At 43.5% G+C, this 23,506-nt stretch overlaps 1 protein-coding gene across 1 annotated transcript in view; it reads left to right on the top strand.

The window, feature by feature from the left end:
* The first annotated feature begins 2,630 nt into the window (after positions 1-2,630).
* LOC115595586 (anoctamin-4) overlaps positions 2,631-23,506 on the top strand; it is a 62,438-nt gene continuing 41,562 nt past the window's right edge. Inside the window, exons 1-2 of the mRNA XM_030440240.1 lie at positions 2,631-3,009; positions 5,429-5,503. Coding sequence (XP_030296100.1) covers positions 2,784-3,009; positions 5,429-5,503 — 301 coding nt within the window. The 5' untranslated portion in view covers positions 2,631-2,783. The remainder of the gene's footprint in view (positions 3,010-5,428; positions 5,504-23,506) is intronic.

Genomic DNA, 23,506 nt, shown 5'->3' on the forward strand with positions numbered 1-23,506 from the left:
AGTCAAAAGGACAAACAGGTTGAATGTTACATCTAAATGTTAAATATAAATATGAATGTTAAATGTTAAATCTAAATGTTAAATTTAAATCTAAATGTTAAATCTAAATGTTAAATATAAATATAAATGTTAAATATAAATATAAATATAAATGTTATATGTTAAATATAAATGTTAAATCTAAATCTTGAATTTAAATATAAATGTTAAATTTAAATATAAATATAAAGTTGAATTTGAATATAGATATAAATGTTAAATCTAAATGCTAAATGTTAAATGTAAATGTCACAGGTGAAACTAAATATTGAGCTAATATGCAAATTCACTTTTACTGGAAGTACCAAAATAAAAGCTACCGAGTACTGCAGTGGCTCGACTGCGGTGGAGCTGTCACTAGCCCTTTTCACACAGAGACACCACATTATCGGTGCAGCAGCGGTTCACCAATTCTGCGCCGTTAGTTGTTTACACGAGCGAAGCATCTCTGGTGTTAAGGACCTCTGTGTGTTTTGTACTTTGACCACGTGTCCTCCTGTTAATCCAATCATGTACCTGCTGGCTAGCTCTGTGTGAACAAACAATGGTGGAGAATTAGCAAACCACCGCTGTGGCGATAATGCGACAACTCTGTGAAAAGGGCTACCGTCGCTGTTGTTGCAGACACATTGCTGAAAGTCTGTACTGCCCCCAAACGGCCCTACCTATGTTTCCAGCTAAGTCACTGGACATGTTGGCAGGCAACATGAGAGACATGAGGCCTGACCAACAGTGAAGCGCAATCACGCTTGTTCGTGTCAATAAGCTAAATATTTAGTTTCACCTGTGACATTTAGATTTAACATTTAGATTGAGATTTACCATTTAGATTTAGATTTAACATTTAGATTTATTTATAACATTTAACATTCAGATTTATATTTAACATTTAGATTTAGATTGAACATTAAACATTCAGATTTAAATCTGACATTTAGATTTAGATTTAACATTTACATTTAACATATATATTTAGATTTAACATTTAACATTTAGATTTAACATTCAACATTTAACATTTAGATTTAAATGTAACATTTAGATTTAGATTTAACATTTGGATTTAACATTTAGATTTAGAGTTAACATTTAGAATTAGATTTATCATTTAACATTTAGATTTAATATTTAACAGTTTGATTTAGATTTTTTATTTAGATTTAACATTGACGTTATATTTTTACAAGAGAAGTAAATATCACAAAGTTCGCAAATATTGCTGTAAATCTGGTTGAAAGTAACTTTTTAAAATTCACGTGTGTTTTTTAAACTTGGTTTGTTGCTAGATGTGGCGAGAAGTTGCTGTTTATTTTAGCATGTGCAACTATACAATCGGCACCCCATATAGTTGTGTGTGGCGTTGCAAATGACACAAAAGAAACTATTTGTTATGACTGGAATCACAGTTTGGGTCGGATTTTGAAAATTCACATTTCATGTGTTTGCTTATTTTATTTATTTTTTGCTTTTTAAGACTTTCTCAAATCTGGAATCAGTCCAAAGTGCTGAGACTCTACTCTCTGGTGCTCTGCCCCTCTGAAGCTGAGGACACACCAGCAGCTAGAGAAGGGAGCTAGTGATTGGACAACACCCTTAGATCAATTCGGCAGGATAAATGTGAGTGGAGAAAGTGAAAGACAGCAGTTGCCCGCCTAAACAACTGAAGTAGATGGGGACTTTTTTGAAACGTTAAAAAACAACAACAAAAAAGGCTTGATACAGCTTGTCCAAGTTGCCTGAAGTTCTGAGATCTTAAATTGATATCTACACTCTCAATTTCAAAGCTGAAATCTTCGCTGTAGCTGCTTAGCTATCAGATTTAGCTTGCATCCCCATCTGAAGCGGGTGCACATGCTCGACCGTGAATCAAACGTGTAAATTACATTTTCTCAAATCAATTTGGAATCTTGGAGATTTTGATCATGTCAGGAAAGCTTTATGGAGCCATGTAGGTTTTTCAGGTGTTTTTCAAATATGTTAAAACAAACTCCCCATCTACTTTAGTTGTTTAGGAGAACACTGCAACTCTGTTCTGCTGTGAAGCTCCAGGAATGTTTTGTGGACCATGTAACTTCCCAAGACTTTCCATTGGCATGGGGGGGATTAGATAATGACTGAATTTTCATTTTCGAGTGGAACTCTTTCTATAACCCTAGCCTCTCAGGTAGAGCTCGGTCAGTGAAACTTCCCTGAATAAATAAAGGTTAAAAGGGTTAAAAAAGATAAATATAAGAAAGTGCACGTACACAAACATAGTACTTTATTATGAGAGTCCCCTGTTTACTCCTGTGTGTAATTTATCCATCTGGTCTTATAGTCAACTTTTAACGATGCAAATCTATTTTGTAGCATTCTCATTTAACCAATCGGGTAAAGCAGTAATAACTCGTGGGACTGACAGAGCCTCTGTGATACTGAATTGAGACCTTATTTTATGAATGCTTCATGTTTTGGTTCCACTAATACTCCCACGGGATCTTGACACTGCGACCTCTACAACCACGTGAAGCAGCCACGCCTGCAGCCGTGCGTAAAGACTGCAACACCACCAGCGACACGAGCCCAGAGAGGCTGACAGGATGGAGCGGAGGTGAGCTGCTGAGCGGAGCAGGTTTGAACAAACACAGTCCAAGTGCGGTGGGTGGAGTTTAAGGATGTTATAGGCATGGGACGGGAGAAGTTGTCACCCCTCACACGCCTGAAGCCATGCGTAATGTGAAGTGTGACCGCCGCCGGTGACGAGGATGCTGGAGTATGAGGCAGGAGCAGACATGCGACTGGTCCGTCAGATCAACAAAGGTATGAAGATCCAGGCCGGGGGAGAGAACATGGGCTGCAGCAAGGTCGGAGAAAACCCGGAGAACCAGGTCATCTGTTTGCAGTGTCAAGACGAGGTGGTGCGGGTTTGCCCGGGGAGTCCGCGCAGTCCCCGCCGCGCCATCGCGACGCGCCTCTCCTCCGGATCCGCAGGTAAACGCAGCCTATGCAGCATAGGGAGGCATGACAAGCGGTGCGTGGAATACAAACAGTAGGAAGAGTTTTCATTCATATCATCACCTGTGTGGCTGATATTATGATATCCTCACTTTAAATCACCAGCTGCCCCGATTTTACTCAGGCACATGGGATGAGACGAGGTGTGGTGTTCAGTACAACTCAAGACTTCATGGTATTAATAATGAATTACACCGCATAAGTCAAACAGTAGTAGAAGTGTTTGGTTTGTGGCAGAAGCTTTCATGTTCACGTGTGGGGGCCACCAGGGTCCACAGTAATGATTCAACTTAGTCATGTTTAATTTTCAGACAGATTCATGATAGAGGTCAGGTGGACAGAGTGGGTGGAAGACTATTGTGCGACAAATGTTAAATACAGTCTTTGTGCTGGTGAATACTTTTTAGGAGACAAGAAAGGTAGGTAGAGGTTTCTTTACTCCTCATGATCTGTGACCACCTCAAACTTGAAACACCTTCATTCTGTGTTTAGGACTCACTGCAGCGATTGCTGATATAATCACTGAGTTAACTATTGAATTGATCTCAACTTTTTAAAATAGCCGATTAATCAATTAGGGTAATTTTTGTTTAACAGAAAAGGTCAAAATTATCTGATTCCCGCTTCTTATTTGTAAATATTTATCATTTTCTTTTTGTTTTTTCACTCCTATTTACTCCTGTTTTCACAATTTTCTGATATTTTAAGGTGCAAACAATCTAATATGAAGTTAGTTGAAGCCACACACACACACACACAGAGTAGTGCTCTTCATTTTTAATGAATCACCTTCAAGTGAAATGATTGCTGCTGCATCAGTCTGACTGGCTTCTGATTTGATAAACTGTGATGTGATTCTGCTACAGTCATTCAGGATCATGTCACTTTTGAACCTTTTGAAAAGTTGAAATTAGAACTCATGAAGCGGGTATTGATTGTAATTTAAAATGACTTTGCACACATAGCTTGAATAAGCTCCTGGTGATAAATTATTGATGTCACTGGAAGCTGCTCAGATGCTAATATGTTTTGTCTGTGTGCTGATGCTTTGGTAATAAATGATACCTGCAGCTTTATCTCCAAACACGGAAGCAATAGCAAGTGCTTACGCTGAAAAGCGTCCCAGTCATTGATAAATGTCCACGCTGGGCTGCAGTTGCTCTTCTTCGATGTGGCTGAAGGTGTTAGATTAGAGACTAAGGGAGTGAGTTTTCTACAAAAGTTACTTCAATTGCTAAATGAGCAGAAGCATTTGTATTCATAGTTCTCAGTCCGATGCAATAAGGTCAGGTGGTACGTTCAAGGTACTGACTGCAGTGCCAAAGACACATTTCCTCTGCTGAGAAAGCTTGATGATTAACCTCTTTGACTATAAAACCTCAGGGATAACAAGCAGTGTTTCTGATAAAATAATTTGAGCAGTTCAGTGCTTTATATTATACGACTAGCCGGAGCATTTTGCAACCAAAGAGCAAGATACGCCTCCTTAACATTGGGCCATTATTCACTATTTTGGGCCAAACAAATAACTGACTGATCAAGAAAATGGTCTGTGGATCAATCATTAATGAAATGAATCATTAGTTGCAGCCTAAGTTATTATCTTGCTCTTTCTTTTGCTAAGCACTCAAAGGAAATCTATTAAATAAACTTGACCATTGTCTACATCCAGTAGATTGTAATAATAATGTAATTATGTGGCAGTAAAATTCAAGAACTACTTATTACTTGCATCTGACCGTTTCAGCTATATTTGATGTATAGCTTGGTACACTGACTGAACAGTCAGCAGAGAATGCAGTTACCCTGAGATGCAGTTGTTATGTTACAGCCCATTCCTTAAAGGCGTATGGGATGTAAAGATGCACTTGAGATTTGCAGACAAGGATGATTCCAGATCAGTGAGCAGCAAACATCCTCCTGCTGGGTTTGAGGCATCATTCAGGTTTAGTGGAGGCTTTTCTTCCTGTAACTCTTCTGGGGTTGTGGGCTCATTCTCATAACACTGCTAGAGCTCTGCCACAGTGGGTGATTTCATTTCCTCTCTATATAAATTGGTAGACTAAAGCACTAAAGCTGCCAGACTCATGGATTTTATTTCCCTGAACTCTGCCAAGGTCACGGGGTTTTTCCCCTCGTGTAGCTCGGGGTGTAGGGCAGGCCACTAACACTGCAGGATTAGGGGTTTCATTCCTGTAGTGCACCAGGGTCATGGCTTTCCTCAAGCCCCCAGAGCCCCTTCATGAAAACTCTTTTGCCACACGCATCCATTATAACGGCTAATACTTCTCAGGTCAAGCCTGTACCTGAAGTCCATGCCTTTGTTACACTGTAAGTTGGATTGTATACCTGACACCATGCTGTACCTGATGTGTGATCTCTCCACCTGTTGTAGATCGTGAGCCCAGCAGTAGCAGCTACAATGTCTCTTCTGGAACCTTCTACAGCTGCGTCAGTCAGATCACCATCGGTAAGTTTGTTCAGGCCTGACGGAGCTGTTGGTAGCATGAGAGAAAAATGCTTAGCATGTTCTGATACTGTCTGATATGTGGATAGTATAATTTATACTGATTACAATATTTTGAGGGGCACTATGTGGTTTCTTGAAAAGAAAATTTGGCTCCAGAGTGGTAATATTTACAATATTATTAAGCTTATCATACCAACTTAGAAATAGTTTTCTGATTTCTGATGTTTCTATATAAACAAGCCATCTCAAGGTAAATAAGCTCCCCAGAATGTTGTTTAAAGCCAGAAAGGTCCTACTAACATAAAATAAGTAAAACTATGGATTTGTGTTGAGGTCAGTTTGTTTATTCAGTCATGAAAATCAATGAGTGAAGATCTTCCTCTTCTCTTAAAATACCTTCCTCCAAACTACATAGTGCACCTTTAACGCTGGGGTCGGTAATATTGGAGAAAGCAGTAAAAGGAAGCTACATTTCGAAAGAATTTATCTGAAAAACTGCCACCCAAAAACAGCTGCCTGATGACAACAGCTGTCCCAACACACTTACAGGCGAGCTGTGGAGATGTAAATGGCTCGCTCCCTTCGTTCAACAAGCTCTCTTGTTTTATTGTTGTCTAATAAAAACACACATAAACAAATGTTAAATCTGACAATCATATAAAAACAAGCAAAACTGCCGTAACGAACATACCTCAGTCCAGAAAAGCTTCTTGGTCCAGCAGTCGCTTCTCTTTGTTCTGGTGTGTTGTCAAGGTTGTATTTTTTTTATGTAAAATCGAAAAAAATGTATTTGTCATTAACAGTAAGGGAGGTAACACAGGTGCACGCCTTCCACAAGCAAAAATATGAGGGAGGACACAGTTTTGAAAGTATATTCAATACTTTCATAAGGTGCTGCTGTATTTGTTGTAGTTTTTGCTCCCCAATCCAGGAGAGAGATCCCTCTTTCCCTCAGGCCTGGAATAAAAACAAGAAAAACCTTTCCAAACGTCTCATCACTGTGCATTACATACATACAAGTGGAGCAGAAGCCCCGCCCACAGCTGTTCACAGACAGTCATTACTGTTGTTCCTCACAGAAACCACTCTACTACCTTTTATAAGATTTAATGATGCTGACTTTGATAGAAAGTCAAGTCAAACACTACCTTCTTGCTTTGTAAATATTAGTTAGTTTTTTAGTTTTATATGAAAACTGAGCTCATCCAGTGGAGCTGATCTGGTCGAAGATGTTTTTTATTTACATTAGAGCAGCATGAGTCTACTTTGTAAACTGGTTTTGCCGCTTTTAAGCGCAGACACAGTTTGTATTAGCTCACAGAACTAACACAGAACAAATAAATAATTGAAATACATTTATTTAATATTTGTTTTTGTGGACAGCAATCAGTTTTTGCTGGACGATCACTTTTTTTCAAGGGCTCATCCCTGGAGAAACTCTTGCTCCTGTCATGTACTGTGGATTTTGTGAGTAGGTACCTAATTCTCTGAATATTCCATCACTTATAACTTATAAACAAGCTGGTGTCCTGGTCATTCATCTCATGAAAGCAAAGCTTCAGTTTGTCTTTGGTCAAATTGTCTCCGGTCTGTTTTTGTTAAATATTGGCTATTGGCTTTTTTGACAAGTAGGTACCCATCTACAGAGAATCAGTGATATTGGTGAAGTGAGATGTCTGCACTGTAGGGTTGGGTGGTAATATGATAATACAGTATCCCAGGGTATTTAAAAATAACAATGGTGTCGCTTTCATTACCATCATGAAAAAAATTCTTCACTATATCTGGTGGTGCAGTCATGGGTACACAGTGTGAACGGGAGGTGGCTGAGCACACAGCCCTGGGGGGCTCCGGTGTTGTGTCCAATAATGTTTTGAGAGAGTTCGGCTCTCAAGCTCAGTGTGTTTTCCAATAATTTTCATGAGTGAGAATGTATTGAATGCTGAGCTGAAATCAACAAACAGCATTTAAAAGTAACTGTTTTTACTGTCAATGTATAAAGACTGAGTGCTTTTGTGTTAGCGTTAGAGGATTAGCGACTCGTTCTTTGGCTCAGGGGCTGTGTACTGTGAGCCCAGTGCATCGCTGTCATCAATAACCATATCTAACTACCTCATTCCATTCACATATAAGAAAACCCCAAACATTACCATAATTAACATTCACAACAAAAATGGCCTTTGGCAGTACTCATCCCTGTCAAGCTAATATGTCAGTATTGGGGAATTTTGGCTGCACTACATCTGTTTGTGTGAACACAGAATATCTCACAAGGTTATGGTCATTCAGCAGAGACAGCTATTTTTCAATTTCCAAACCACAGTGTTCTTGCAGCAGTGAGCACAGCTCCTCATTAAAGGACATGTCACTTTCAGACAGATTTCCATAACAGCACTGAATTGTGCATGCCTGTCAGCGTACGGAGAAAGAGGCAAACACAAAGGTTGACAAATGGTTTCACCACTTCCTGATTCATCAGCAACTTAAAGACAATAGAGAGTGAAAATGTGGAGGGACATCACCCCACATTTAGCTTCCATTTGACAACAACTAGCATTAGCATACAACTACTTCCTCGCTAATTTTACTGATTGATGGTGTTACACGAGCTGTATATAATAACATTAGGGAAGGCTGAATTCCATTTATCTGCTTTAGTTTCAGGCTCTTGGTTCATGTGAGCTCACTGTCTCATGACTCACTGGGACACTTGGATAGAACAGAACCACAACTCATGTGGCCTGTATGACAAGTTTCTGTCACATGACTTCTGGGTCATTATAAGAGAACCTAACGCCGCAGATTACAGAAAAGGGAATTTGTAAATCATGATATAAAGCTGTGTGATGAAAACAGCTGTGCCAGGTGTGAGAGGGTTACCGTAACATTTTAGAGAACTGACTGCAGTACAGTGTAGTGCTGTATCATCCGCTTTCTGACAGAGTGCCGTGGAGGGCTTAAATGCTGGATTCGCTAAGCAGTAAGAAAATGAAAGTTTTCCCCTGACATGCAGGTTTGATTGTGTGTCGGGGGCTGGTGACAGGAAATAGTGCGTTGTTGACGAAGCTGTCTGAAATCATTTTCCTGTCTGTCACAAAACTGCAACCTGCTGCCATTTTCAATAGTCAGACCTTGCCTTCTGACATTTTCTTTGATGAATATCGCAGCCTGGTTAGTGGGAGAGGCTGTACAGTGAGCTGGATGCTTTGACAGTTGACTCTTTGGGTTCAGCTGAGGCTGCTGCTGCTGCTGCTACTGCATGCAGGTGTTCCTTTCTCCTCTCTGTGCTAAATAAAAAAAAATCTAATGAAGTGCTGAGGGAGAGCCTTGGACCGTTGAGACTCATCCTCTTGGTTTTACAAAGGTAAAGATCTATAGTCTCGGCCTGCTCTCTGGCATAAAAAAGAGTTAGTGTGCCGCCTGTGATTTAAAAGCCTTGGCCTTTGTTCGAGAGGAAAATACTAGTCAGCATCACTGTATTTTCTTAAAAGTTCTAATCGATGATAATCTTCTGTTTACTCCGCCCTCCTTCATTGTTTTAAGATTTACTGCAGCTGTGCAGCTGACAGACAGAGCTGATCTTCAGCCTGAGGCAGGGATTTAGTGAAGGATGACATGAGAATACAATCAGATGCAGCATGCTGGAACTCCTGATCACTGCTACACAACTTCATAAACCTGAGTGCTCAATTCATGTCCTATTTTTATCCATCAAACATATATTTGATGTTTTTGCATCAGAGAGGAAACATTTGCAGGACATTTTTATGTTACATCCCTGGAAGTCATTTAGTTCATGTTTGTGGCCGGTGTGTTTCTGAGGGTTGTGCTGACTCTACTGTTTGGTTATCAGGTTAGTTTGGGGAATTCCAAAAGAATATCAGAGAACTTCAGGATGCACATAAATCTGAAGCTCATTGGCATTCATCATCAGTGAAAAAAATAATAATAATAAATATATATATATATATATATATATATATGTGTATGTGTGTGTGTGTGTGTGTGTTTTAACCACACTATTGGTTATCGTCTTTGGAAGCTTCAGTGTTAAACACAACAATATTCAACACTGTCTTCCCCATCGCACCATTATGGGTTGACCTGCCAGAAATAAATGAAGACATGTATAATGGGCTCAATAAATACATTATCATGCAATTTAAAACATCAAAACTGAAACTGAAAATAAATGCACGGCTAAATTAATTAATTGATAACATATGACTAAATAGATATTTTCTCTTTAAAGTTGCAATGTGTAAGTTATATATATTTTTTAATCCACTGTGACTGTGAAGAAATACTATTTCATCATCTTAAATATGTCTGTGTACTATGTTGCAGAGATATCTGTTGAAATAATGCTGCCCCCTATTTGTTTGGAGTATAAATTCAACCGGTGGCCAATTCTTACATATTGCACCTTTAATTTCAGATTTTCTTCCAGCTGTTCTGCCTGAAGTGCGAGTGATTTACAGAGTTTACTTGATGGAAAAGTAAAGGCTAACTGCTAAAGGCTAACTTGGGTGCGTTTATTGATTCATTTATTAAGACATTTGTATATTTCTTTATTTATTTCTGATTCTGGTAGATTCAGTCCTCCATGCACCACCACCACCATCAGCGGCCCATTCTTCCGGAACACTAAAGCACTTCCTCTGCAGCTCCTTCTCTGTTTATAGTAGCTGCTCATCTCCAACCGGTCGAGGTGCAGCGTGTGGCCCAGATACCTGCACCTGCATCTGTTTTCTCACCTCCGAATGTGTCAGGAAGTGGAAGTGGAACATATCTGGGCCTCGCTCTCCTCAGAGAGCCACGCGGGCACTTTTTTCTGATGACTGCGACATAGATATTGCTTAGAACACATTATGTCCGAATAAGGCTGCGCACACGGTGAGTTTTGGAGGTCGTCCGGATACATGCCAGGTGTAGATTACCGCCTCCGCCCCTCCCGCCATTTTCAGGTGACTTTCATGGTATGTTGAAAAAGCTATTGTCAGTTAATGGGTGTCTGAGTTATGTCACTGTATACGTACCTGGAACCAAGTTCCAGCGCAAACCATCACTTTCAGAGCTCTGAAACCACTTGTTATAATGTAGTTTTCTTAAGATTAACCCTGTTAAAAAACTCCACCAGCCTTGATAATGCTCATCAAGAAAAATGTTTCTCTTATCATTTTATCACTCTCTGACTTGCCGGAGCATCACTTATGAATTAACCACCAGGTCTTGTTGTGTTTAAGTCCCTGAAATCCTGTTTCCTCAATCAGCATCCGACTAAGAGCGCTGGGGTCCTACATAAACATTTTTCCGTTAAATTACTCAGGATGCACTGCTGTTTTGGTCTGTGCTCATTTGGGACATTTTCTTGTCACATATTTCTGTGCACCAATCAAGATTTACCAAATGTCATAGTCCTGAGTTTAGTTTTTTCCTGTTTTATTTTGTTGGTACTGTATTTCAGCAAATGCAACACTCAGGCCGAGCTTAAATAATCAGGCTGAATCCAAGCAGCAAAAGGCAGGCAGCAAAAACAAGAATCCAGAAGGCAAAGACTAAACTGAGTCCAACCAAGGTGACATGAAGAACACAGGCAGCATACACAGGAAAAACATGAGGAGTAATACGGAACTGGAGAACAGATGTGAAACAGTAAAAATTATCAACAAGCATTTTGGCCATTTGTTCTCACAAAAACAGAGTATTGGGGCCCTGAAAGCTTTTGAAACTGGTTGCAGAGTGTTATCTTTTGAAATTGCAGTCCAGACCATTGCCCTCAAACTGGCAACATGCCATTCCTGTGAAAACTGTGACAACACCTTTTTGCTGATCCGTGTGACCAGGATCGTTTTCACAGCGTTGTCATATGAATGCAGGACTTTTGAAAATGCGAAGGGAAAAAGTCAACTGCATTTGACACCAGGGAGTAAAGACTGATTGAAGGACAGGTGAAACGAATTTGGCAATAAAACAATGGCAAGAAAAAACACAAAGACAGGAAGTGTTCAACAAAAAGGGACGCGTGAAGATAAAACCTGCAAAATAAACAGGAAACACTAAACTGACACACACACACACACACACACACACACACGGTTCTGACAGCTTACTCTACCACTGCTACACCAAAATGAGTGTGTATACTTTGGTTTTATAAACCAGCTAAAGATGGGTGATTGACTCTTTTCGTATTGACGGGAAGCAAGTCGCCTTACTGTTGTTCTTTACTCGTGTGTCACCTTCATCATTAAGAATCTGCTGAAGAAGCAGGGAATAGTACAAAGCAGCAGATCATTCAGCTCCTTAGGATACATCCAGATGACGTTAAACGTGTTTTAAAAAGGCGTAATCAGCTACATTCTGAACGTAGGAGTGAGACATCTTGCTTCATTCTTAGCTATGTTAAGCATTGCACATGTGCAGCACTGATCAGACAGCTGATGGCTCGGAACACATGGAAGCCACAAACTACGGTTACTTTTTAATAGGTTTAACTGTAGTTTCTCTTTATAAACTCAGGCGCTACTTCACAGAGACGTCTCCTTGTTGTCACATCACAGCTGAGCCGGGCTGGAAGCGACACACATTGCACTCGAAAAGAGATGTTAGCGGGTGTTCATGGTTTTTTTTGGCCGGTGTGAAAGGGATAGAAGAAAAACGATTGGTGTGCAACCTACGATTACCCATAACACCCTTCTGTACATGCGTTTTTTTGCACCTCCTCCTCTGCAGCAGCATCAACCAGAGCTTAACTTGTGTGCCTAAATATTTTCATCACATGATTACCGTAAGTCTCACAAGCAAGTGAGAATGTGCTGTGATGCTGTGAAGTGGTGGAATGAGTACAAGAAGAGGAAATCACCTGACGGACGGAACTTACAATTCTGACCCGCTGGAACAATCCAGAGACAGAAGGGGAACCACAGGAACGTGAATGAAAAGAGGGAGGTTTTGAGATTGGTGATTATCAGGAATGCCATGATCGTTTCGTTTTCTTCCGCTTTTCCTGTGAGGGTTGCATGGATGTTACTGCTTTTATCCCCTTTTTCAATGGGTCGCGGGGGTTACTAGGGCCAAATCCAGTTAACTCTAAAAATGCCATGATCAATAAACGTAAATAAATACATTTATTTACCATTTGATAGTTTTACTTATGTTTAGTTTTTACGACTAGGCTGCCGTGTGACTTTTTCTCTCCCTCCTGACTTCGCCCTAACAGCACCCTCTCTGTGCTCTGGGACCTCCTGATTAAAAATTAAAGCGCCGACTTTAACATGCAAACAACTGTAACATGTAATCTAAAAAAACCCAGCAATTGTCCGTCACTAAAAAAATAAAAAAATCTGCTTCAGCACTGGATGACTCATGCCAACAAGGTCACAAGGAATGCTTACCGCATCAAGGCATGGAAGCTGTTGATAGAACAGCTGTCGCCACAGCAGGTAGAGCAGCCACATTGACGCGATAATAGCAAGCAAGGTACATAAGGGTTCCCAGGTTGCTGCAGCACGGATGTCCTGCAGGGATACCCCTTCAAGACTGCCTATGATGTGGACACACTCCAAGTAGATAGGCACTGCACATTACTAGGCGCAGGTAGGCCCTGCGACTTATAAGCATGCAAAATCACCTCGACAATCCACTGTTTTGACAGAGGTTGACCTTTCCCACAACCCCCATAACAAACAAACAGTTTGTCGGATTTATGAAGAAGGGCTGTAGCAGCCACATATGCCTTGAGAGTTCGAACAGGGCAAAGCTGCTCTGACAGCTCTGTTGCTTGCTGCAACAAGCTTGGTAGACTGAATGCTGCCAACTCAACTGCCTGGTTTACATGTGAGGAAGGCTACCTCTTTGGCAGGAAGGAGGGATTGGGTAGGAGAGTAACCCCCAAACCATCCGGATACCAACGCATACACATCTGGCTCACTGACAGGGCATGGAGTTCACCCATTCGCTTTGCCGATGTGATTGCCAGCAGAAATGCAGGCTTTGCAGACAGCCAACTGAATTCTGCCTCTCCCATGGGTTCGGAAGGGGTCCGACACACTGACCTCAAAACCAATGTCAAGTCCCATGACAGCACTACAGTGACCCTTGCTGGCCTACGCCTCTGTGCGCCCTTCAAAAACTGACAAACCAGATAGTGTGACCCCGCTGTCTGGTTGTTCACTCTGGCATATCCTGCCAAAATGGCCGCTGCATGTACCTTTAGGGTTGATGCACATCTGCCTACGTCCAATAACGACTGCAGGAAATGCAGAATGATGGCTACTGAGCAGTTCTCCGGCACTTCCCCCTGTGTCTGGCATCACTGGGAGAAAAGCTTCCACCAATTAGCATAGAGCGACCTAGTGGAGGGAGTCCTAGAACTTAACACCGTATCGATTATTAACTGGTCACAGGCTGCCAGGAGTGGTTCCTGGCTCCCAATGGCCAGACCCAAAGCTGAAGGCGATCAGGATTTGGATGCCATATGCATCCCTCCAGCTGAGTGAGAAGGTCCGGTCTCCTTGGGAGGTGCCATGGCTTCCCCTGGAGTAGTTTCAGCAGCACCGGAAACCATGGCCTTCCTGGCCAGTTGGGGGCCACCAGTAGCAGTCTGTGGCCGTTCCGTTGCACTCTTTCCAGTGTCACACAAATGAGCGGAATTGGAGGAAAGGCATACAGAAGGCGGGCTGGCCAAGCATGAGCTAAGGCATCCTGTCCCAGAGGGCTCGTCCCCTCCATCAGTGAGTACCAAAGGGGACAATGTGTGGATGTTTCAGAGGCAAAAACGTCCACCTCTGCTCTGCCATATCGGCTCCAAATCATTTCCACCACCTCTGGGTGGAGTCTCCAGTCACCCTGTGGCGGCCCTTGGCTGGAGAGAACATCCGCTACACTGTTTTGTACACCTGGGAGGTGTACGGCCCTGAGGCTTAGGAAGTGGGGAAATGCCCATGTAAGGAGCTGCTCTGACACCCGCAGACCCAGCTTGGACCTGTTGCCACCCTGATGATTTAAGTGGTGTACTGCTGAGGTGCTGTCTGTGCGGACAAGAACATGCCTCTGTGCGGACGAGAACATGCCGCCCCTTCAACACTGGGAGAAAATGTTGCAGTGCAAGAAAAATTGCTCTGAGCTTGAGCACATTTATATGTTCCCACCTGTGCTGAGCGCTCCATCTGCCCTTGATGGTCCTGCACCATCTCGGCGGGCAGGGATCACTCCTAGGGGAACCCCCCCTGACCAGATACACCCCCTCCTCCTCCAAGGCTTCAGGGCTCGACAGCAAGTGCTGGATACCCTGACGTTCCTGCCCCTGTGCCACTTGGGATCCAAGTGAAGTGTGTTGACCCAGATTTGAAGGGGCCGTAAGGAAAGGAGACCCAGGGGGATCACCATGGATGCTGCTGTCAGGATACCCAGCACGTTGAGAAAGAGGTCATATCTCAAAACTACCTTTCTGGAAGAAACCTATGAGTTGCAAAATGTTCTCCACCCTAGTCCAAGAAAGGAAGGCTCTCGTTAACAGTGAGTCGAGAGTCATGCCCATGTAATCTACCTTCTGACTGGGTGCGAGACTGCTCTTGGAGTAATTGACTGTGAGGCCTAGCTGGTTCACATGTCCAAGGAGCACAGCAGTGTCTCTGACTGCCTGCTCCGCCGTTGGGGAAACAATTAGCCAATCGTCCAGATATGGCAAGACCGTCAAACACCTGGGTTGTATGGGAGCAAGTGCAGCTGCCACACACCTCGTAATATGCGAGAGGCCAGTGAGAGACCGAAGGGCATCACCCTGAATTGATAAACCCTGCCCTGAAATGCGAATCGCAGGAACTGCCTGTGGTGTGGAGCAATAGGCACATGAAAATAGGCATCTTTGAGATGTATTGACACAAACCAGGCCCCCTGTGCCACTGACTGGAGAACATCTGCCATCTGCAACATGCGGACTGGCAGGACCTTGAAAAACCTGTTCAGCCCCCACAGATCCAGAATCGGGCAGAACCTGCCATCCTTCTTTGGAATTAAAAAATACACTGAATAAAACCCATTTAGCAGTGTATGCCATTCGACAGGCTCGATGGTGTCCTTGTCTAAGAGGGATGCCAGCTCCCCGCTGAGGGCGAGGGATTTTGCAGGATGTCTGACCACAGACATTATGCCCCCATCGAAAGTTAGTGGCCAGCATCAGAACTGCAGTGTGTATCCCTTGGACAGTGTGGATACCACCCAAGAGTCTGTGGTCTCCCTCTCCCAGTAGCTGATGTGCTGCTGAGAGAAGTGCCCGACATCGGCTGTTTGAGCCTCAGGTCCAACTAGGGCTGGGCGATATGGACCAATAGTCATATCCCGATATATTTTGGCTGAATATCGATATACGATATATATCCCAATATTTTTATTGCAAATTGAGAGCAAATGTTCAGTCAAAGTCAAAGCCAAATATGACATATGGGTGGGAATATCGACATTTTAGGGGCAAGTCCATTTGGCCTTCACTTTTTTTGTTTTCAGGGACACCAAGGCCACATGACAGGGCACAAAGACCAATAAGTAAAATTTGTTGATTTACCTTCCAGACTGATACCATAACATCCTAATTTATAATAACACATGGATTATGTATCAACGTACGTTTTTTAAATACCAATATCAAGTTGATGTTACATTAGAAAACAGTTTGTTTTTTAAGTAGGATTAGGGTGAGGTGAGTTTTGTGACACTATATTGAATATTAATGTTATTGAATATTTCTCCCAATAGAAATTCCCCCAAATTATGGCAAAGCACATTTTTTCCCAAACAAAAAAAATGTAGAATAACCAGCAGGAGACCACTGATGTGTGGAATGATTCTGGTGACACTCTGAATAATAGTGAAGTTACTGAATATTTTTTGTAGTATCTCTTTTCGGTGTTGCACTTTGTAGACGGTCCCTGCGCCCTCGTCTCACAGCCGGCTGACCATGCAGACCAGAGTTAATGTCCAGCCGCTCGTTTTGATGAAAATACGGTTGTAGCTCGTTGTCTATCTTACTACCGTAGGAAAGAGCCGTCAGTTGTGTTTTAACAAGGTTTCACTTATGAGTTATTGATCTGGGAAGTTCGAATCTGTGAACATATTTCCAACTTTATTGGACTAAATCCTACCACATAAGTCAGTTACGTATCATGTCAAAACCGGCTGCGCTTGCTCGCTGTGCTTTAAGTTTCGTTCTTCTGTTTTGAGACGCTGCTGCTGTTTGAGAGGCTTTCACGTGAGATCATCGTGATGATGAGACTCCACCTGCGCGAACTGCGAACTCACTGAAGTTACTGTGCGTGACTACTGTGCACTCGGGTGGCTGTAATTCAAGGCAAGCTTGCTACGCTGACCGGGCCAGGGGCACAGAGGCCACTGTGGCCGTACGATGATTTTTTTTCACGGGGCATCAAGGCCAAAGTGCGGGGCAACAATAGTTTGTTGAAGAGTGCCGGAGTGTCTGTTCCAGCCCCTCCCCTCTCTGTGCATGAAGGAGGAGGGGCGGGGGGAGCAGTGCAGAGAGCTCCGGGTCAGCGGCTTGCCCGGAGCAAGGACCACAGCGCAAATTTGAACTATATCGATATACGCGATAGGGTCTAATTCCATATCACATTTAAAAAATATATCGATATATGTTTTATATCGATATATCGCCCAGCCCTAGGTCCAACCCCCCGCCCCTAGAGCCTTTGGGGGGGCGACCACTGGGGGCTGGTACTCTTGGCACTTGAAAAAATGGCCAGGAGGAAGTCTGCCGGCGCTGATCATATTGCCCCGAATAGTGAGAGGACCTCGGCTGTGCACCTGGGCGAGCAGGTGGATGAGAGCGGCTGGGACCAGGTGGCAAGAGACCCATCTGCCTTGGGGCCTGAGCCCCAACGCAGGCCGGCAAACCACTGCGCTCTAGTGCCTGCTAAGCAGCTGGCCCAAAACATGTGACCTGGAACCACTGGAAGAGAACGGAGAGTACGGCGACACCCTTCTGATAAAGAGGACTGCGCCAGCCAGATTTGGCGGCGTGCCAGTGTCACTATTGACATCAATCTTCCGAGCTCTCTAGAAATGAATGCAAAAGTCTGAAGGGATGCATCACTGAGGGTCTGGGCAGAGGAGTCTACACCAGATTCCTGCAGGACCTGAGACAGGCCCAGGATAAGGTGGGAAAAGGTGTTACCAATCCGGCCCATGCGTGCCGCTATATTATAAGCCCTAACCAGGAGATCATCGGTCAGCTGGCACTGAGGACGGGGGCAGCGGGCATCAGGTCTGAGAGCCTCATCGGGTGAGACTATCAAATAGGCAATGGTATGATTGACTGGAGCCATACGATCCAACCCATAGCTGCCTGCCTCCTGCATGGCCTCCAAATTCCTGCCATCACCGGTGTGATGAGACAACAGTTGCTGAAGCTCTTCAATATAGGGTTTCGAAGGCGGGACTGAAAAAGTTGCAGGCTGTGGTGTCTGCATAAAAAAAGCACTTGACGGAGCTGCTGTGACGGGAGCATCATCCAGCCCAAGGCGTGCCAAAGCCATCCGAATTGCTGGTTTCAGTGTGGCATGGCCAGCTTCTGATCCACACAATGACCCATCAGACCCTTGAGACAGAGCGTCAGAGGCTCGAAAGCCTGGGTCTTTATCCTCATCCTGTCCTTCCCCCTCATCATCAAACAAACTGCAGGTAGCTGCAGTTGACGGCACATCAATGTCCCGACAAGGCGAGCCCCTTGTGACGGAGTCACCACTGGGAGCTGATCCCCTACCATCAGGCTGCAGATTGAGCAGAAGCTCCTTAATCTGGGCAAACTCAGATGAATAGGTGTCCACCTTGCGAGCCAAAGTGTCCACCTTCTTAACTTTCCCCGGAGGTCCATGTGAGGCAGTACTGCCTCTGTGTCCACCTCCCCTAGGTGCCCGCAGGTCTGCTCCCCCGCTAGTGGGGAGCAGCGCAGCATCCCCTTCCACCGCTGCCAGTCTAGCTCTTCTGACCGACAGTGGCGTAAACCTACAGTTCATGAATGGGTTGTCAGATATACCTGTCCTTAGGTGCCCAACCCTGAGACAGGCTGGATACTGATCGTGACCATCCTTCATTTGGAGGTAACAAGAGTTGCCTCCAAAAAAAACATTTATTTCAACGAGTCAGTGCACTCAGCACTGCCTGATAAGATTCCTGACTTCCCAGCCTAATGGCGCGCTTACTGCTGCTACAACCACCGAAAACAGAGAGTCAAGCAATGTAGCGTGTAACATAACATGTAGCAAAAACACCGCTGTTCAAAACAAATGCAAGCCCAGCGAGCCGCCGGCTCTTAGCATCGGCTAACAACTAAAGCAACTTAGCTGTCTGCAGTAATTCAGTACGAATCTAACGGCGAGATCACCGGTGTTCGTCCGAAGAAACAGACAACTCTTGAAAGAATAAGTGGCTTGCCGCAGTCTGTGGTGGATGAATAACCGAAGCACCAACCCTCAGGTTACGAGAATACCAGCGGCGAGCCAACTGACCTGCTATCAGATTTTTCCTCAATCGTGAGAAGATTGAAGGACCAGATTACGTGATGACATGGGGGTTTTATACTGGGGCGTGTGCCCTACGTCATCGCATGGTCACAGGTGACTTGGTGTTGGTATAATAACTCGACCTGCACACATGCGAGATGGAGATATCCAGTGCTGAAGCACCGCCCTCTGGCAGTCAGGAAGAATGAAATAGAACTACCCTTTATTCTCTCGAGGAATTTGAAGCTGTACAAAAAAAACCGAGATGAGACGTGCAGCTCGGAGTTACCCCGACCCTCCTCCACAGAATCTCTCCTGCACTGTGCGAGGAGAGCGCCTGGGAGGCTCAGAGACTGACTCCACCTGCGCGAACCGCGAACTCACTGAAGTTACTGAAGACTACTGTGCACTCGGGTGGCTGTAATTCAAGGCAAGCTTGCTATGCTGACCGGGCCAGGGGCACAGAGGCCACTGTGGCCGTACGATGATTTTTTTTCACGGGGCATCAAGGCCAAAGTGCGGGGCAACAATAGTTTGTTGAACAGTGCCGGAGTGTCTGTTCCAGCCCCTCCCCTCTCTGTGCATGAAGGAGGAGGGGCGGGGGGAGCAGTGCAGAGAGCTCCGGGTCAGCGGCTTGCCCGGAGCAAGGACCACAGCGCAAATTTGAACTATATCGATATACGCGATAGGGTCTAATTCCATATCACATTTAAAAAATATATCGATATATGTTTTATATCGATATATCGCCCAGCCCTAGGTCCAACCCCCCGCCCCTAGAGCCTTTGGGGGGGCGACCACTGGGGGCTGGTACTCTTGGCACTTGAAAAAAATCTGCCGGCGCTGATCATATTGCCCCGAATAGTGAGAGGACCTCGGCTGTGCACCTGGGCGAGCAGGTGGATGAGAGCGGCTGGGACCAGGTGGCAAGAGACCCATCTGCCTTGGGGCCTGAGCCCCAACGCAGGCCGGCAAACCACTGCGCTCTAGTGCCTGCTAAGCAGCTGGCCCAAAACATGTGACCTGGAACCACTGGAAGAGAACGGAGAGTACGGCGACACCCTTCTGATAAAGAGGACTGCGCCAGCCAGATTTGGCGGCGTGCCAGTGTCACTATTGACATCAATCTTCCGAGCTCTCTAGAAATGAATGCAAAAGTCTGAAGGGATGCATCACTGAGGGTCTGGGCAGAGGAGTCTACACCAGATTCCTGCAGGACCTGAGACAGGCCCAGGATAAGGTGGGAAAAGGTGTTACCAATCCGGCCCATGCGTGCCGCTATATTATAAGCCCTAACCAGGAGATCATCGGTCAGCTGGCACTGAGGACGGGGGCAGCGGGCATCAGGTCTGAGAGCCTCATCGGGTGAGACTATCAAATAGGCAATGGTATGATTGACTGGAGCCATACGATCCAACCCATAGCTGCCTGCCTCCTGCATGGTCTCCAAATTCCTGCCATCACCGGTGTGATGAGACAACAGTTGCTGAAGCTCTTCAGTATAGGGTTTCGAAGGCGGGACTGAAAAAGTTGCAGGCTGTGGTGTCTGCAGACAAATCCTACGAACACTCAGGAGTACTCTTACGCACATTTCAGTGCCGAAATGTTGGCATGGTTGTGTTTTCTTCTCTTGTGTAGTTCAATAAAATGCAATATTACAGTGATAATTCTGTCATATTTATTCATTTATTTCCTCACATGACATGGGGGTTTTATACTGGGGCGTGTGCCCTACGTCATCGCATGGTCACAGGTGACTTGGTGTTGGTATAATAACTCGACCTGCACACATGCGAGATGGAGATATCCAGTGCTGAAGCACCGCCCTCTGGCAGTCAGGAAGAATGAAATAGAACTACCCTTTATTCTCTCGAGGAATTTGAGGCTGTACAAAAAAAACCGAGATGAGACGTGCAGCTCGGAGTTACCCCGACCCTCCTCCACAGAATCTCTCCTGCACTGTGCGAGGAGAGCGCCTGGGAGGCTCAGAGACTGCCGGCCTGATCTGCTATTGATCAGGCTGTGTTTGTTTGTGCAGGCAACTATGAAAAGTGTTGGTATGTGCAGGTATGATAATGTTTATGATAATTACCTAAAGAAACAACAGTCTGGGAGATATACTTTCACTCTCATGTCTGTATTTTAAAGGTGCCGTATGTAAGAATCAGCCACCTCCCTGAATTCACACTCCCAGCCAGTAGGGGCAGCATACCACCAGAGTAACTGCTAACTGCTGCTAACTGGATTCTCTTTATACATCCATAGCTACTGTTAGCTCAGTTAGCCGTGCTACTAGCTGGACTACTGGGGGAGTGTCTGTGTTTTTTATTTCATTGGTAGCAGATATAAGAGTGCTCTGATCACTGTGTAAACAGGTCTGGGAAATAACTGGGTGGGGTGACGTGTCCAGGCTTATCTGATCCAAGGTCAATGGGCCTCATTCATGAACTGCTCTTACGAACAAATTTGTTCTTAAGTCCCACTTATGAAGATTTTACGAAGATTGTGGCATTCATGAATTTTTTCTTATCTAGGATTTTTTTCTTAGGCAAGAACAAATCCTACGAACACTCAGGAGTACTCTTACGCACATTTCAGTGCCGAAATGTTGGCATGGTTGTGTTTTCTTCTCTTGTGTAGTTCAATAAAATGCAATATTACAGTGATAATTCTGTCATATTTATTCATTTATTTATTCATTTCATATTTTTGGTAATTTACAAAGAATTTAAATTCTAAAATAAATTAAATGTGCCAATGATTTAAGATAAATCAAGTAAATTGGAAACATGCCATCAATTAGTAACCCCCCCCCCACCATATTTATTACGTGGCATTTCTCCATCCAACACCCGCAAAACAATGGCATATATATTGCTCCTGCGGCTTTCATCAATGTAAGAACACAGCTGCGAACAATTCTGAGGCTTAAGAACGCGTTGGTGAATCTGACGTAGGGTTTTCTTAAGGAACCTCTTAAGAACAACTTAAGAAAGAATCTAAGAAGATTCTTAAGAAGATATTGGTGAATGAGGCCCAATATGTTTATGTGTACGTAGCCCAGTGACAATCATAACAACAACCGACTACACCATTTGAAAAAAGAAGCTGAGGCTGTCAGCAGTACAAGGATCCCAGACTGAGGCACTTTGTTAATTCAGTAGAGTACTGCATTTAATGTAATTATAAGTAGACAAATGCTAATGATAATTTCACTTAGTCTCATGGCCTTTTTTTATTTTAGTAATTCTACAGAATTTGTTTTCCTTATTATTTAAAATATGCCACAATTTGGACACCTTAAAGCTCCACTCTGTAGTTTGGGGAAGAAATTTTAATCAGAAGAGAGGGATCTTCACTGACTGATTGTTTTAATGCCTGAACAAACTAATTAAACAAACTCTCTTCTCTGATCTTTCACTTTCACACTGTTTTGCCACCTCTCTAGCTTCAAACAGTGTTCTGGGACCTCATTTTCCTCTGACAACAGCTTGTTTATTCAGTTATAGAAAACATAAATATTTCTGAATTTGTAATATCACCTCATTAATATTGTTAATGCAGCATTCTCAATTATCTCTGTCGTCAATCTATTTCAAATGTACATGATGTAACAGAAAAAGCTAACGACAACTAACTTTGACCAAACTGTCTGTTGTACTGTGTCCAAAAGTAGTGATTTATGAAAACCTCTAGACAGTACAGTAGGAGTTCAATTAAAGTTTAATCTTCATTATTGACTCCGGGCTGAACAAATGAGCCAAAAATGGACAGGATATCCTACCAGTGCTCAGACATTAGGACAGTTCAGTATGCAACATTTCTGCATTAAGATGTGTACTTACATTACAACAAATGTTTCCAACGACATCCAAACCCAGTGAAATATGATATAGTATGATTTTACTCAAGGTAACGGTGTGTTTGATTTGGTCACCTGTTGCTCTGTCTTAAAGGGAAACATCAGATATGTCAAAGAGAGTGGGAAGAGTGAATGTTTCTGCCTGGTTCACGTCAGGTGGCTATTTAACAATGAAAACAACTCCCATGATCCTGCACTGCTTCAAGTCTTTTATTGTCACTGGGCCTCATTCATGAACCGTTCTTATGAACAAATTTGTTCTTAAGTCCCACTTACGAAGATTTTACGAAGATTGTGGCATTCATGAATTTTTTCTTATCCAAGATTTATTCTTAGGTAAGAACAAATCCTACGAACACTACTCATACACACATTTTGGTGCCGACTTGTTGGCATGGTTGTGTTTTCTTCTCTTGTGCAGTTCAATAAAACACAATATTACAGTGATACTTCTGTCATAATTAGTTATTTATTTATTCATTTAATATTTTTGTAATTTACAGAGAATTTTAAATACAATTAAATGTGCCAATGATTTAACATTAATCAAGTAAATTGAAAACCATGCCATCAATTAGTAACCCCACACACCCTATTTCTCCATCCAAGGCCCACAAAACAATGGCA

The sequence above is a fragment of the Sparus aurata genome, chromosome 14, assembly GCF_900880675.1.
Source record: "Sparus aurata chromosome 14, fSpaAur1.1, whole genome shotgun sequence".
In the NCBI taxonomy this organism is placed as follows: Eukaryota; Metazoa; Chordata; class Actinopteri; order Spariformes; family Sparidae; genus Sparus; species Sparus aurata.